Raw genomic sequence first — 15136 nt, 5'->3', positions numbered from 1 at the left:
TCTTTGATATATCAGTTTACTCCTTAGAGGTTATTAATATATCTTCTAGATCCCTTATATTTCTTAGAATTGAAATTGAGAGTAATTTGAATTTAAACTTTTTGAAAAATACCACATTTTTCCTTGAAAGAAAACAAAACCGTTAAATTGAGCTCTTTCATTAATCTGGTAGGCAATGAATAGAATTGAACCATTGCCAAAATAATAAAATTATTTGAGAATTAAAATTTGGATAAAAAGATGTAAACACATTTTTGACATAATTTATTTTGGTGTTCCTTTGCATTGTCAAAATAATTTTGTTTTATATCTTAAAAAACAATTCTGTGGCATTTTTGTTGGAAATCTCAGGCCACCCACATCATTCACATCCGCTTTGAATTTACTGATTCTCCTAGATATATTAAGACCACAGAGTTTTGTTTCTCTTGAGCCATCATATTTTGGTACTTAAAGCCTCAAGAAAAGGCCTCATTTCACTTTTCTTATAAATTACATTGCTTGGCTTAAGCCAAATCTTTGGTGTTTGCTTGGCTCCTTGGTTCACCCCGAAAGCAACCAAATCGAAAAGGGTAACCGGATCTCCCTTAGCCCCATGGAAGCCAAGCCCAGAGGACAAAATGCAGATGTGGCTGAGTTCATGCCCCAAGACCCGTGTATGTTGAATCACTTGCAGTCTAAATTTAGGCTGCGGAATATTCAGAAGGCTGGTTCTCCGGGATCAAATAGAGGTTCTGTGCCAACTTCATTTGCAGCTCCAGTGAACTGATGGTCAGTGCTAAACCTTCTCGTAGTCTCAGACCGGAGAGTTCAATCCCTCTTACGCCTACCCACCAACAAGATTTGTCAGTTCTACATGTTCTTCGATAAGACATTGGCTGGAAGAAACAAAGGGGATGACAGGCACGCCTGCAGTGCGTTCTACGGCACCTGCAGTTCATATTCGCTCAGTTGTCACAGTTTGTTCATCCCCTCCTGGTAAGAGAAGCGCAGGGCCTAGCCAAGAGGGACCTCATCCCAGTGTTGAAAGGATGAGAGCCGGCGAACAAAGTAAAGACGTTTCAGCTGGAACTTCCAAGTTTGGTAAGCTTCACTCACATATGAGAGTAGCAACTGCTGAGAAAATTGAATTTAGATTTTGTCAATAAAAGGATGACAATAGCAGAATACATACTTTGATATCTCATGGAAAATTTGAGCTTGTGCGAATTCTCTCATACCAAACAGCAGATTCTGAGTGTCCCCTGCTTGATCATGCAAGACCAACATACATTCCATGCATTGTGCCAAACAGAAAAAGTTAATTATCTATATTGAAAAAATTGGTTTGGGGTACCTGGTGATGATATTGTTTTCAGGAAGTTATTGTGAAATGAAATGAATACGGAAGGTCTGGATCTTTAGATATGTTTTGGATGATTCTTGAAAGAAAAAAGTGATTATAACAGTATTTTATGAGTGTCTCACATTGTTGAAAGGTTGTTTTCATGCACTAAACTTCAATATTAGGGTTCTAAAAAACCAGAGTTTCTCTAAAGATGGCAACTAAGGGTGAATCAGATTACAACCACTAATCAAAACATATATATATATATATAAACAATATCTGTGCATTCAAATTCCACAGTGAGCTGGTGCTTCCCTGACCATAGTGAAGCTAGATGATGCTATCAATGCAAGAAAAACCTAATCTTGATCTCTTTATCAGAATACATCAGGATTGAAACAACCATTAATGGGGTTGTTTTTCTGGGCCTGTCTTAAATGCATCATCAAGCCATAATTGCTTACCTCGAGAGTTGTCAACTGCCCCTGATACTGAGACAGTAACTGCTTCAAGTGCTGGACCTCACCGTTCCTATCCTCAACAAACTGTTTCTGCCGTCGATAAAGAACAGCCACGGCACGTTTCAGTATTGTATTCTCCCGGATCACGACTTCGATTCGAGCCGCTTCTTGTTGATGAATCGATTCTTCACGCATCTGCAGCAGACTTGACACGCGGGCTCTGGCATCATCAACACTAATCGCACTCTGTAATTCCCTCACCAGCAAGTCCGTCCACCCAGCCAGATCTCCAAAACTGGTAGGTTTTTCTTTCTCAGAAGATGCATCTGATTCCACAGCGAAACCCTCCGATTTCTCATCTAAAGAAAGCGCAAGCAGGCGCTCGATAGCAGCGTCTAAATCGTTGCCGCATCCATCCAGAGCTTTCTCAAGACGCTGGGGCTCCATGAGAGGGAGTAGAGAACAAGAATAGCGAATCGGAGAAGGCGAAGAACGACGACGACAACGGCGAATGAAGGACGTCGAAGAACGATGTTTTTCTTGCTACCTCACACAACCGCAGCCAGTAATTATGCTTCAAACTCAATTAAACCTCTCTTAAATATCATTTGGGATTCTCCGAATCCCTGTTGGATTTTATAATCCTGTGAAATAAGGATTAATTAGGATTTTTCTTTATCACCGTTCAATTAAATCAACACCGTTACACCAAACCTTTCAACAGATCACCACCGTCCCTTCAGGTTCAATTTAATCACCTGATTAGCAAACCAAACAAACGAGAGTGTCATGTGGGCTTGACCACATACTTCTCATGATGGGCCTACCCACATCTGATTAATTAAATGCAGGCATATTGACAATTTTCCCACCATAAACTGAATTCAAGTTCATGAAAATCCAAACAACTAGTAAGGATTGTGTGTATCATCCTGATGATCAGGGTTCGAATCTCCCTCTTCCGTAAAAAAAGAAAAAGAAGCACATTCAACAAAGCAATTCTTCTTTCATAATTATCAGGAAGCAGGGCATAAATGGCTGTGAAACCAACTGCTATAATCAATTAATCATTGAACATATAGGTTCTTTTATCAGACAGACTGTATGAACAATGGTTATTTTTCATTTATAACAAGGACACCAACTGCATATTATTTGAGAACTCAGCAGTTAAGCTCAAGAACAGTGAGCAATTCTATAACCAAGCATTCTTTGTACTGCTCCTGTAGCCATTTCCCCATTAAAATGCAACTCAATTCATATTAGGATGACAGATGCAGCAGTCATTCTGATATTCCAAGGAAATGAGCGAAGCTATGGTATTTTGGCTCCCATCCAATCTCCTCGCGAGTTCTTGAGTTGTTTAATTTCTTACCTAAAGGAACACTGGTGCCTACAAACACAACAGATTGCAATGGTGAGGCTTCAGAGAAACCAAGAACAAAGCTTTTGTCACCAGGCAAATCTACCCAGACAACTAAAATAAATACCGTCCAGTGTGATAGGATCTGAAATAGATCGACCACATATTGGGATGGAAGCTTACCAGTAAAGCCCTCAAATGTTTTACTGAATTTACCACTCTTGGCGACCAAGTCCATCACTTCCTGCCTGTAAGCAGATTAGCCGATATAGTAAAAATTCCGCCTAGAAAAGCATCTAATTTGCATGTCTGACATCATCTTGCATAAAAAATCGGGGACTAAAGCCCGCAAATCTAATTACAGAGAAGGGTTCATAAAGGTACACCTTGATAGTGGATGATTGTCACAACCAAGGAAAATCCGGCCACGAAGTTTCTTCTTCAAGATCGCAACTGAAAGGGAAGCTGCATCCTGTTACAGTACAATGAAAATTGTATTAAAATAAACCTTCTATCAAGATAATAGTCACTAATCAAAGCACAAAGATATTTTCAAGATAAGTACACGTGCGGAAAATGATTGATGATGCAGAAATAGCATCAAGGACAAGGTACGAAACAAGAAAAGAAGTTCCCCCTTGAATGTAATGAAAAATAAACAGTAGCAAGCAATTCAAGGCGAGAATGAAAGATTCCATTGACCCTGGCTTGTTCATAGGAAAGAAATGTTGAACAATTCTTAACCTCATAGTGTAAAAGATTCAGGATGTGATCTGGACGAGCTTCAACAGTTCCCTTCTTTAACCAGTAAACATGTGCTCCTCTATCTTCTTTGTATGGATAGTCAAGGTTGATATAAGCAAATATATCTAACGTTGATAACCACTCATAACAAACCATTGAATCTACCTCTCAATGACTACAGAAATATGTATAATTCAAAATCAACAAAAGGATATGTAAAGTCCCGCCAGCCGAACAACACAACCACCAAATTCCAGCACAACCGCTTCTGCTTTCAAAAGGACATCTGTCTTTGGGCTTCTTCCAATTGGAACTATTGGGGTGTCCTGGACAGAAAATATCAAGACCATAAGACCCCATTAATTCTAGGAGTTCTGAAATAACCAAAAAAAAGAAAGAAAGTCTACATAACACAAGGCAGTGATGCTTTGTTATATTTATGCAGAAAATGTAGATTACATAAGACGTAATACCTCATCACATTGTCCATTGTTATCGCAGTCATATGGTGCAGAGCTTGAAGTAAATAAGAACGAACCTTCACCATTCCAGCTCAGTGCAGCCTGCCTATTCAATCCAATTTCCAAACAAGCAACAATTAGTTCAACCACCCAATTGAAGTAGAAAAAGAAAGCGTTCAGGCCAATACCATCCTATTTCCTAAATTACCTGACATCGCCAGCGTAATTTGAGCTCCGTGATGGAGGAGCACAAAAAATCACATAAGGGAATTCATGGGTCAAAGTTGCACCCTTCAATGATGGATTAATCCCCAGGTTGGTCAATTCATCATGGTGATCTGTGGTCGCCGTCTGCCCATAAACTTGACATCCTGGATGCTCCTGCCAATAATTTCCCCAATATGAGTGTTTCCCTTCTCTGTAAAATAAACATACAACATTGTTGTTGCATACCCTTTACTGCCAAACTACAATTACATTTCTTTTCAGACTGGAAGAGTTTGGCTTTCCCAAAGAATAAAAACAATGTACCAATCTCCATAACTAGTGCTTTATCTAAAATTTCATATACCACATAAAACAAGAACTAGAAGTATCATTATCTAAAATTTCATATACAATTCTCTAATGCTGATACAAATAATAACTGACTCCAAATTCAGGCCTATCAGTTACAGTAAAGAACAAAAAGGTTGATGCAATCGTACCTCATGCCATTTCTGGGCAACTAAGCGACCAAGTACACCTGGCCCAACAATCAGCAGATCATTCGCACCCACCAAGCCAGAAGACCCAATCTCCGCTCCTTCGTTTGGTGCACCTTCATCCATCACCACCCATCACAGTAAAACAAAGAAATCAACAAAATCAAACAGAAAACCAAGGAGAGGGGAAACAGAGAGAAATACCAACGGTGGAAGACGCAGAGACTTGACAGGAAGTGGTCGTGTACGGCAACAATGCTGTGCGTTTTGAAGTTCTGAGAATTTGGGTCTTCGAGAAGGAGTGATTTGCGAGGTGGGTCAAGAACGGTGGTTGTGGTCTTCGGGGAGTGAAGCTGGAGATGGAGATGGAGATGGTGAAGGTCACTGCCGCCATATTCATATATCAAAGCAAAATAAGATTTTGGGATTTCTCGAATTGCGGGAGTTTTATCGGGTCTTAAAGAGGAATTACCGAAAAGACTTTACTTATCATAATTAATAACGAAATGGGGTTTAATCTTACAAAACGGATAGAAGACACTGGAGAGTCTGCAACTAGGAAAGAAACAGATCCACACTTTTCTTTTTCCCAAACATTCTCTCATTTTCTCTGCATCCAATCAACCAGGAAAATTTAGAAGAAAAACAATATCTATTTTACTATTTTTTCTTGCTTTGCATTAGTGACTGTGTGTTGGAGATTTTTTTTCCCTTTTTAGTTTAATTTTTGACGATGGTGTGGCCAACCTCAAATCATTACACTGCTTTCCTTTTGCCTTTGAAAAGCTAGGTCACTCTCTCTGTCTCTCACAATTAGCACACACAAACATACTCTCTCTAATTACTCCCATTGTTGCCTTTTTATTTACTTTCCTGCATTCGACGATCCCGAAGAAGGAAACCAGCATTGTTTAGGGTTTGCTGTGGTTTGTAGCAACTTTTGTTGAAAATGTCGAGATGAGGAGTAGAAGATGGGGTGCGTCTTCGGAAGACAGGTATCGGCGAAGCCGGTAGTGAGGGAGGAGTCAGATGTGGTGGTTAGGGTTGGTAAGAAAGCGGAAAGTGGTGAAGTGGGGAATGGAGGGAATCTGAGGGAGAGTGAGAAGAAGGAGGAGGAGAGGAATGTGCGGTCCAGAGGTGAGAGGGGAGAGAGAAGGTGCTCTTCGAGGCCAAATCCGAGGCTGAGCAACCTCCCGAAGCACGTTCAAGGAGAGCAGGTCGCTGCTGGCTGGCCTTCATGGCTCTCAGCCGTCGCCGGAGAAGCTATCAATGGCTGGACTCCCCGCCGGGCTGACACCTTTGAGAAGCTCGATAAGGTAAGGATTTTTTTTTGGTTTGCCGGTTTTGCGGTTCAGTTGGATTTGTGTAAGTATGGTTTTGAGCTATGGAGGTGCATGGGGCATTTTTTTCTCAAGAGCCCAGAATTAGAAATCGGTGTAGATTTAGTAACTTTTACTACCATCTTATCCCATGCATGGAAGATGACTTTTCGTAGTTGATTGTTTGGGTATATTGTGATTAGATTGGGCAAGGTACATACAGTAATGTGTACAAAGCTAGGGATTCGTTGACTGGGAAAATTGTTGCACTGAAGAAGGTTCGGTTTGATAATTTAGAGCCAGAGAGTGTCAAGTTCATGGCAAGAGAGATTTTGATTCTGCGGTGTTTGGATCATCCCAATGTTGTCAAATTGGAAGGTTTGGCGACTTCAAGGATGTCATGTAGCTTGTACCTTGTATTTGAATACATGGAGCATGATTTGGCTGGACTCGCTGCGAGCCCAGGAATTAGGTTCACAGAGCCACAGGTACTGAAATTCTTGGTTGTTATCTAGCTCTATTTTGAGTGTAACTGAATGTGCATACATTGGGTGAACTTTTATGTATGTATATGTGGAAATGGCAGGTCAAATGTTATATGCTCCAGCTCTTATCTGGGCTTGAACATTGTCACAACCGCCATGTGCTCCATCGTGACATTAAGGGATCAAATCTTCTTATTGACAATGGTGGAATTCTTAAGATAGCTGATTTTGGGTTGGCATCATTTTTTGATCCCAATCACAAGCAGCCTATGACTAGTAGAGTGGTCACTCTATGGTATCGACCCCCAGAGCTTCTCCTTGGGGCCACTGATTATGGTGTTGGTGTGGACCTTTGGAGTGCTGGTTGTATACTAGCTGAGCTATTGGCTGGAAAACCTATCATGCCTGGTCGAACAGAGGTAAGTTCTATTGTTTAACTTATTCAGATGATCCACAATTGTGCTGTTCCTTCACCCTGAGATGTTTTTTCTGGATTCATTTGCACCAATTGCTGTGTTCTAGGTTACATTACCTTTTACATCAATTTTGCTATTTAATGAAGAGAAATTTATACTTGCTGTGTGTTTTTTTTTTTTTTTGGGGGCGGGGGGTGTTATTTTGTTGCTTTACTGTGGTGGCAGACAGTTTTTATTTATTACTCTAGTAAACCTAGGTTAGGTTATTTCATTTTTCAGATGGGTTTCTCGGGTGACCGGCACTTAAATTCTTCTAACTTATCTACGTCAGAAAACATCAACTCTTCAGTGGTGTCTTATAGAGTGATGCTGGGGATTACCACTTAGTATGAGTAGTTGAAAGTTGAAACCCCACCAACATGACCTTGAGGGTTGGCTTGCCTATAAAAAAACTGGTGCTGAGTTTTTAAGACTTATTTATAATACAAATATACTTGTGTGCTTCATCACCCCTTGAAGTTAAGCTTTATATTTCTCTTGGCTATGCCCAATTATGTTGGCACAAGAATGTCTATGAATTTGACCTTGGTATGGAGATATTTTGTCGATTACATGATCGATTGCCACATGTTATAGACTTATAGTTTATGCTTATGTTCTTGTTTGGCTACATGAGAAAGGGACCAAAACCTATGTAGTGTCCACTATATGTGGCTGAGATAGTCTTTAAACAAAAGTCACTGCACATTATTCCACATGTAAACTTTACTAATGTTGCCTTTTTGTGTTATTTAGGTGGAGCAACTCCACAAGATATTTAAATTATGTGGATCTCCTTCTGATGAGTATTGGAAAAAGTCAAAACTACCACATGCAACCATATTTAAGCCCCAGCAATCATATAAGAGATGTATAGCAGATACTTTTAATGATTTTCCACCATCATCATTGCCACTGATTGAAACCCTTCTTGCAATTGACCCAGCAGAAAGAGGAACTGCTACTGATGCATTGGGGAGCGAAGTGAGCTTTCATTTTCTGATAGTCTTTTTGGTTTTAACTTCATTAATCAGTTGCTTTCTGAAATATTGATTTCAATGTGGCTTGTTTTCTTTGTTATTATAAGTGTAAAGTGCCTTATCCATGAAATATATGGCGGCTATAATATTTGATGATATTTGGTGATGAAAAGGGGATCACCACTTCGTCTAGTGGTTGAACTCCATCATCATGACCTTGAAGTCATGGGTTCAAGTCCTCCCTACCCAAAAAAAAGCTTGCCACAAATAATGATGAAAAAGCTTTTGATCTGCTGTATTGGAATAAGCATCCACAGTGCTACACCTCCTCTTTTAGGCAAGTGCTTTTGATGTGTATGCAGATTTAGAGGATTCATTTGAGTTTTCTAGTTGTATGGTATCGGGATTTGGCTGCTTGATTTTCTTTAGAAAGTTTTATTATGAAAACTGTATCATTGCAACGACATTGTGAATTTGTTGGGTCTTTTCTATGGTAATCAAGCCAGGATTGAAATTGCTTTAGCTTGACTGGTTAGGAAATGAAATCAAATCTAATTCCTAAGTTGGATTGGTGAACAAGATTGAGATGCTTTTCTGTTTCATTTTCTTAGAGATCAAAAAGTTTCATGAAATATTGAGTGCTTTCTCTGAAGTCGCAGTAGGTAGATCAATTAGGAGAATAAACTTAATAATTTGAATTCTGGTTTTAAGTGAAAAAATGTGATTGACCATTGTGATTGGCTATTGTTCTGTTTGCAGTTCATTACAACCGAGCCTTATGCTTGTGAGCCTTCTAGTCTTCCGAAATATCCCCCCTGCAAGGAGATGGATGCTAAATTAAGGGATGAAGAAGCAAGAAGGTGATTAAATGCAAATATCTTCCGTTTTAATTTTTTTTTGATTAATTTAGATGTTGGTTAATCCTTCCCAGAAGGGTGTTTTAAACCTTATTTGTGCGGTTGCAGTTATTGAGACAACAGTTTGTCTAATCATAAGGTGCAAAATTTGAAAATTGTTTTGACACACAGAATTTGTTTCATTACCTTTGCCTTATTAAAACGTTGAAGTTCATCTTGCTGTCCTTTCTGAAGCCTCTTTGTTGCAGGTTTAATAAATTTTTTTTTTACTTAATTGGCCTTTTAATGGTGATGAGATTCTTATTTTAAGCTTATTTTGCCCCCTTCTTCACTAAGGACAAGAAATTTCTACATCTCTTGAGTCTTGAGTGTTGTATCTCCATCCCCCCACCCTCACCTGTTGATGTAACCTGAAACAAGCTATGATACCTCTAGGTTGAGAGCTGCTGGAAGGGCTAATCCAGATGGCATAAAGAAAACCCGTCGTGAGAGACCTATAAGGACAATTCCTGCTCCAGAGGCCAATGCGGAGCTTCAGGCCAATCTTGATGTATGTCAGATAAGTCTGCCTTTTTCATCCTCTCCTGTTTTTTTTCTCATGTTTGTTTAAGCTAACACGGAAAACTTGCAGAAACTCATATTTTAATTCATTTGAATAATTTATGAGCAATACATTTCCCTCTTTTGAGTAACATGTCTGCTATTTTCTTAGTTTCTCTCATATAAAGGAACAAATTAACCTTCAATTTTTTCGGCATGATTCTGCCTGGCATTAGCAGATCTTTACTCTTAGCATGGTTTACTTACAGCTTTCTCTTCTGTAACCAGTATATGCCAATACCCAATGGCCACCTGTTTGAGAAAATTTACCTTTTAGACTAGCACACTCATATAAGCATCGGGATCCTCTAGACATACAATGAAGCCTGTTGTTAACATCCTAATGTGAGCATCATTAAGTTATAGCCAAAAGAAAGGGTGATAGACCAAAATAGACCTGAAATGTATGAGGGGGCACTCTACGAGGATGAATGCACTGGCTTTTGTTAATGTTATCACTTGAAGATCAAGTAACACTAATTATTGACAGCAATTATGCATATCTTGTGTGTTTCTTCAGGTTAAGGTTTGATGAGTCTTATTTTTTTTCCTTAATAAACATTTAGGACAAAATATTTGCTAGGGACACTGGGACTAATGTAGGCATTATACCATTTATATGATATATATGAGAACTTGAACAGTAAATTTGTACCTTGATGATGCTCCCTCCCTCTTCCCTTGTATGATATTGCAAATGTGAGACCTGAGTTTGAAAATGCGTTCCTGTCAAACTTATGATGATTGTTAGTTAGTATCGGTAGTAGTGGGGCTGACAATTGCGTAATTTTTTTACAAATTGAGCTGGGGGCAATACTTCTGATTGATTATCTTTGAGTAACTTCTTTTAATGTCTCTCTCTAACAGAGGCGGCGTTTGATAACACATGCAAATGCGAAGAGCAAAAGTGAGAAATTCCCTCCACCGCACCAGGATGGAGCCATTGGTTACCCTCTGGGTTCTTCACATCACATTGATCCGGTTTTTGATCCCCCTGATGTCCCTTTCAGCTCCACAAACTTTTCTTATTCTAAGGCTCCTATTCAAACTTGGTCGGGTCCTTTGGTAGACCCTGCTCCAAGGAAAAAGAAGCATACTGCAGGTGATAGGCATACACATTCAAGATCTTCAAAGGACTCTCACGGATGAAAGTTCTGCTCAAATTGAAGATAATGAAGAATTGCGTTATACTTTCTGGTATTTTACTATTTTATGATATTCTTGTGGAGGCTGCAGGCTGTTGCCCCAGTCTTCTGGGAATCATACCTGGGAAAAAAAACCAGCTAAATTGCACGGAGAGGTAAAATATCGTTGTAAGTCAATTTTCCAATCCCTGATTCTTTTTTTTTTGAGTCTTTTGTCAATGGTGAGAAAGCTGCCCTAGTGTTGTATATGCTAAACATATTTTTTCATGGACAAGTAGTTGGTCGGAGGCTAGAACGTTGTAGAATTTACATGTGTGGAATGAAATGATAAGGTAACAATCACTTCAACACCCTCTCTATGTACATTGAAGAAAACTGCAGAATAATCTATCAATTCGGTCTTGGAGGACCTTGACCTGGTGCTGCTTGGGGGTCCTTCTGGGACCTGGCGGTCCACCTGCTACATGGCTGGGCCTGGGATTCATTGCAGTGGAACTGGAAGTCATTGCAGTGGTCATGCAATTTCAATCAGGGACATTCACTGTGTTTACGACTATGAGTGACAACTCACCCAAGAGTTGGCCTATTCTGGGATCCACCCTTGCATAGTGGTACGTCCCAAAGGCCAATATATGTCTCAGTTCAATCGTGAATACAATTTCAAACACGGAATTAAACTCAACGCCTAACTAACACATATTAAGATCCACATTGTCACTCAAACTACTCTACGGGGACTAACGGAAAACTATTCCCCGGGGACTAACAAAATGGACACATTGAGCACCAAAAAGAAAATTGAGTTATTTCCCTTTAGGGTCGCTACAACCAAATTTAGGGGTTAGGGTTTAACCATATCTTTATTAAATCATCACCAATATGTTCTTTTAAATTATTTTTTTTGTAAAAATGTGCAAATCCCTGGCTGCCAAACAGAGGATTTGCGTATCACTAGCCGGGTCATAGAAAGCACCGGATCCAAACAGGCAGAATTTCGATACTAACAAAGCGTAACAAATCTGAAATCTCAACAAACACCATCTGTAAAACGTTGCAGTCTTTAGACACTCTCGCCTCCATTCGCTACACAGTCTTCGTGCTCTCCGTCTTCTCCTCCCCAATTCTCTCTCACACGTCTCTTCTCTTTCTCCTTTTTCAAATCGCAGATCTCTCTCTGTTCTTGTCGGAAACACCAATGGCATTAGTCACAGGAGCTTCAGTTGCCATGTCTTCTCTCTCCTTGAAGCCTACCCAGGTATAATCGGTCTTTCTCTTTCTTCTCTATTCTTTTACATCTCTCCTTTGATTCAATGTGATATGATTTTTGGGCCGAATCTCCATTTTGGTTTGGGGGTTTTTTTGAATGGTTCGGATCTCAAGCTGGATTAGAACAAAATCTTTCGAATGAAGCAGGTGTCATTTTTCATTGTATAATGGGCGATACTGGAAATGCTTAATCATTTATGTTCACACGATGAATTGCACAAAAAATTGGCCGTGTTTTATTCAAGCTGTGTATGATTAGATGGGTTGGGTTACTTTGTTTATGCTTTTAATGCCGAGTTTGATTGTGTTTAGGTGCATGCATTCAAAAAGATTGTGTTTAGGTGCGTGGTTGTTTGGATTAACATCTTGTAGGAGCTTTTTTCAGGAGAATCTTGAGGGGGTTTGAGTGGGTGATCGAGTGTTCTAAGTGTGGCATCTCTGTGGGGGTGTTCATCTAATAGAACTGAGATCAAATAATCTCATGTCCTACTCTTTGAGCTTCTAAATTTTCTTTTCCAAGTTTTGAACTTTGAAAATTTGAACCTGATTCATTATTAGTTATTCTTAAGAAAATAAAATTTGCATTATATTTGTTGATAATCGTAGCAGCGAAGAAATCAATAACAATCACATGAACATATTCAGATCAATAGTGTGGTAATACATTGTAGCAGACAGTCTGAGCTTCTGAGCATAAAAGTCAAGTTGCAAGAGATGCGAATGTATTTGATTATGCCCACGTTGATTGGAGGAGAAATATTAGATTGCCTCATGGGAAGGTCTTTTGTTTCTATCTGTTAATATTTTGCTTCATGGATCTTATTCTCTCTCTCTCCCCATTTTGGGCAGGCACGTGGCAACAGGATCTCTAGTGTGAATGTAGTTTCACTTGCTTTCGGTGGAGGAAGCTGTCCGTCTCTCACAATGAAGCCTGCATCATATCGCTTCAAACAGTCCTGTGCAGTATGTCTTTTATAAATTTTGGTTCAATGTTAAATTTTATAGTTGCATCTGAGTTAGAGATAACTTGTTCACTGCCTTTTAGTGTTCTTTTAATTTGATGCTGACTACTTTTGTTTGTGAAATGACAATTGGCGAGTAAGAACATGGTAGGTGTTGTTCATTTGAACAAAAAACTTCTCTAAATCTTAAATTGTAACATGGTAAAAATGTGGTGGGACATGGGGCCTAAGACCCGAGGTTTTTGAGTCTTTAGTGTAAGTATTTCATCTTTTGTAAAAGAGATGCAGTCTGGTATAGTGACTTGCCATGTTCATTCTTACACACCCAGTTTCAGCACATATGTGACGATGAAACCCACCAATAACACACTGTTATTTTGAACAGGCTAAACCAGAGACAGTGGACAAGGTGTGTGCAATAGTGAGGAAGCAGTTGGCTATTGCAGAGGATGCCGAACTCACTGGAGAGTCAAAGTTTGCTGCACTTGGGGCTGATTCTCTGGATACGGTACTGTAGATTAGCATTTATGATGTCTTACGTTTAGTCTATTCTTAGTTTGTTATTGCAGCTTCTTTCATTAAATAAGTCTACTCTTGTTGAGACATTTTATGTAAATGAGAAGGGAAGTAGGTTTTGAAGTATTAGATTGGTAGACCTCACATTTCTTCAACGTAATCATGAGTTTTATTGCCTGTAAATTTCAATAAGAGCTCATCTTTATTTATGAAATGCAATAAAATTTGACTGGTTTTTTAAATCTCAACATCACATCTGCCTTTTCTTTAGGGAAGATTTTCTCTGGAAGAAGATGGTTATTCCATCTGCTGTATACTTATGTTAGTGGTTCTTTGTAGGTTGAGATTGTGATGGCACTTGAGGAGGCATTTGATGTCACTGTCGAAGAAGATAGCGCGCAGCAGATCACCAATGTGCTGGAGGCGGCAGATCTGATCGAGGACATGATCCAGAAGAAGGCCTAAACTAGTTTGGAGAGGGAGTCAGTGAGAGAGCTCTTAATGAACTTCTCTAGTAGTGGATCCTTTCATATTTTCAGTTTGTTTGGTGCTTATTTTGCTACTAGCATAAGCATTCTGGAAAAGCTTGTAGGCTCCTTTTGACAAATGTTGTTGTATGTGAAATTGTTTAGTTTGAGTCTGTGATAAATGTCCTGTGTTTTAATAATTATTCTACTGTTGTCTTCATTACTTGAAACTTGAAAGTGAGTTATGTTAAACAATAAGTTATTGTTAGGTTTGCAATGATATATGTTGGCCTTGGTCATGGAGCCTTATTCTACACAAACCTGGATACTAGAGAAAATTTGATTGGGATCCACACCACATTATGGAAATGGTTTTGTAGGGAATGTTGCGTTGCACATAAGATTGGTTTCCCCCTCTCTAAACCTGATTGGGTCTTTGGTTGTATTTTCAGTTAATTTCGCACTGAAATTGTTTATAATTTATTTATATTTTTAACCGATAACAACATTATACAAACTTGTCTTTTTAGACATTTCATATGGATCTAAACTTGAGTCATTAAGTCGGTGTGCACAAAATTTTTTTACAATCCTTTGTCTTCTTTTCTTCTCTTCCATTCCCTTCCCCTCCCCGAAATACCTCAATCCAACTCCACTCTAATACTATTAGGTTCATTAACATTTTTTGGTAAAAAAGGATAGCAAAAGGCGACTTGAAGTGTAGTTAACAAATGGTTTTTTTTTTTTTTAAAGATGAGCAAGGTGATTTAGCGTAGCAAAGCTCTATGGGGCATGATTATAAGAGCTCTATGGGGCATGATTATAAGAGTACTCATCTGCACTAGAGGAGCACTCTTCTATTGAAAAATATTTGATTTGAGTCATAATTATTATCCAAATGGTCAGTCCGTCACCACAAACCCAACATGGTATTAACTGACAATGAACAAGGTTTCCTCAATCAAGTCTTGCATTTCATGAGTGTTGAACGCAAAACCCCTTGAAGATAAACATTTCTTATCAA

General features: G+C 39.0%; 4 protein-coding genes across 6 annotated transcripts; 2 read left to right on the top strand and 2 right to left on the bottom strand.

Annotated features, from left to right (window-relative positions):
- Positions 1-285: 285 nt before the first annotated feature.
- LOC120012301 lies at positions 286-2387 on the bottom strand. 2 transcript variants are annotated; one of them, XM_038863657.1, is made up of 2 exons: positions 1792-2387; positions 286-1113 (listed from the first exon to the last, which is right to left on the bottom strand). In XM_038863657.1, exons 1-2 carry the CDS (start codon positions 2233-2235, stop codon positions 997-999), a joined length of 561 nt encoding a protein of 186 aa, XP_038719585.1. In that variant the 5' UTR covers positions 2236-2387; the 3' UTR covers positions 286-996. The 2 variants fall into 2 exon arrangements, with proteins under 2 accessions (XP_038719585.1, XP_038719583.1); XM_038863655.1 differs by having other exon boundaries at positions 286-1116; positions 1792-2386.
- Positions 2388-2819: 432 nt separating this feature from the next.
- On the bottom strand, positions 2820-5483 carry LOC120013368. The gene is made up of 9 exons (XM_038865158.1): positions 5265-5483; positions 5064-5176; positions 4565-4737; positions 4369-4462; positions 4111-4221; positions 3896-3985; positions 3538-3623; positions 3335-3399; positions 2820-3181 (listed from the first exon to the last, which is right to left on the bottom strand). The coding sequence occupies exons 1-9, from the start codon at positions 5458-5460 to the stop codon at positions 3072-3074; spliced, it is 1038 nt and encodes a 345-aa protein (XP_038721086.1). The 5' UTR covers positions 5461-5483; the 3' UTR covers positions 2820-3071.
- A 501-nt stretch (positions 5484-5984) lies between these two features.
- LOC120013367 (probable serine/threonine-protein kinase At1g54610) lies at positions 5985-11251 on the top strand. Of its 2 annotated transcripts, XM_038865156.1 has the most exons (7): positions 6032-6376; positions 6583-6867; positions 6966-7283; positions 8076-8303; positions 9059-9159; positions 9592-9706; positions 10624-11251. In XM_038865156.1, exons 1-7 carry the CDS (start codon positions 6032-6034, stop codon positions 10903-10905), a joined length of 1674 nt encoding a protein of 557 aa, XP_038721084.1. In that variant the 3' UTR covers positions 10906-11251. The 2 variants fall into 2 exon arrangements, with proteins under 2 accessions (XP_038721085.1, XP_038721084.1); XM_038865157.1 differs by lacking the exon at positions 8076-8303 and having other exon boundaries at positions 5985-6376.
- Positions 11252-11929: 678 nt separating this feature from the next.
- Positions 11930-14415, top strand: LOC120012173 (acyl carrier protein 1, chloroplastic-like). Its single transcript, XM_038863473.1, has 4 exons — positions 11930-12156; positions 13017-13130; positions 13515-13637; positions 13985-14415. The coding sequence occupies exons 1-4, from the start codon at positions 12097-12099 to the stop codon at positions 14108-14110; spliced, it is 423 nt and encodes a 140-aa protein (XP_038719401.1). The 5' UTR covers positions 11930-12096; the 3' UTR covers positions 14111-14415.
- The last annotated feature ends 721 nt before the right edge of the window (positions 14416-15136 follow it).

The sequence above is a fragment of the Tripterygium wilfordii genome, chromosome 13, assembly GCF_013401445.1.
Source record: "Tripterygium wilfordii isolate XIE 37 chromosome 13, ASM1340144v1, whole genome shotgun sequence".
NCBI lineage: Eukaryota > Viridiplantae > Streptophyta > Magnoliopsida > Celastrales > Celastraceae > Tripterygium > Tripterygium wilfordii.
Note: the sequence above shows the minus strand (reverse complement) of the source record. Positions and strands in the feature narration are given on the sequence as shown.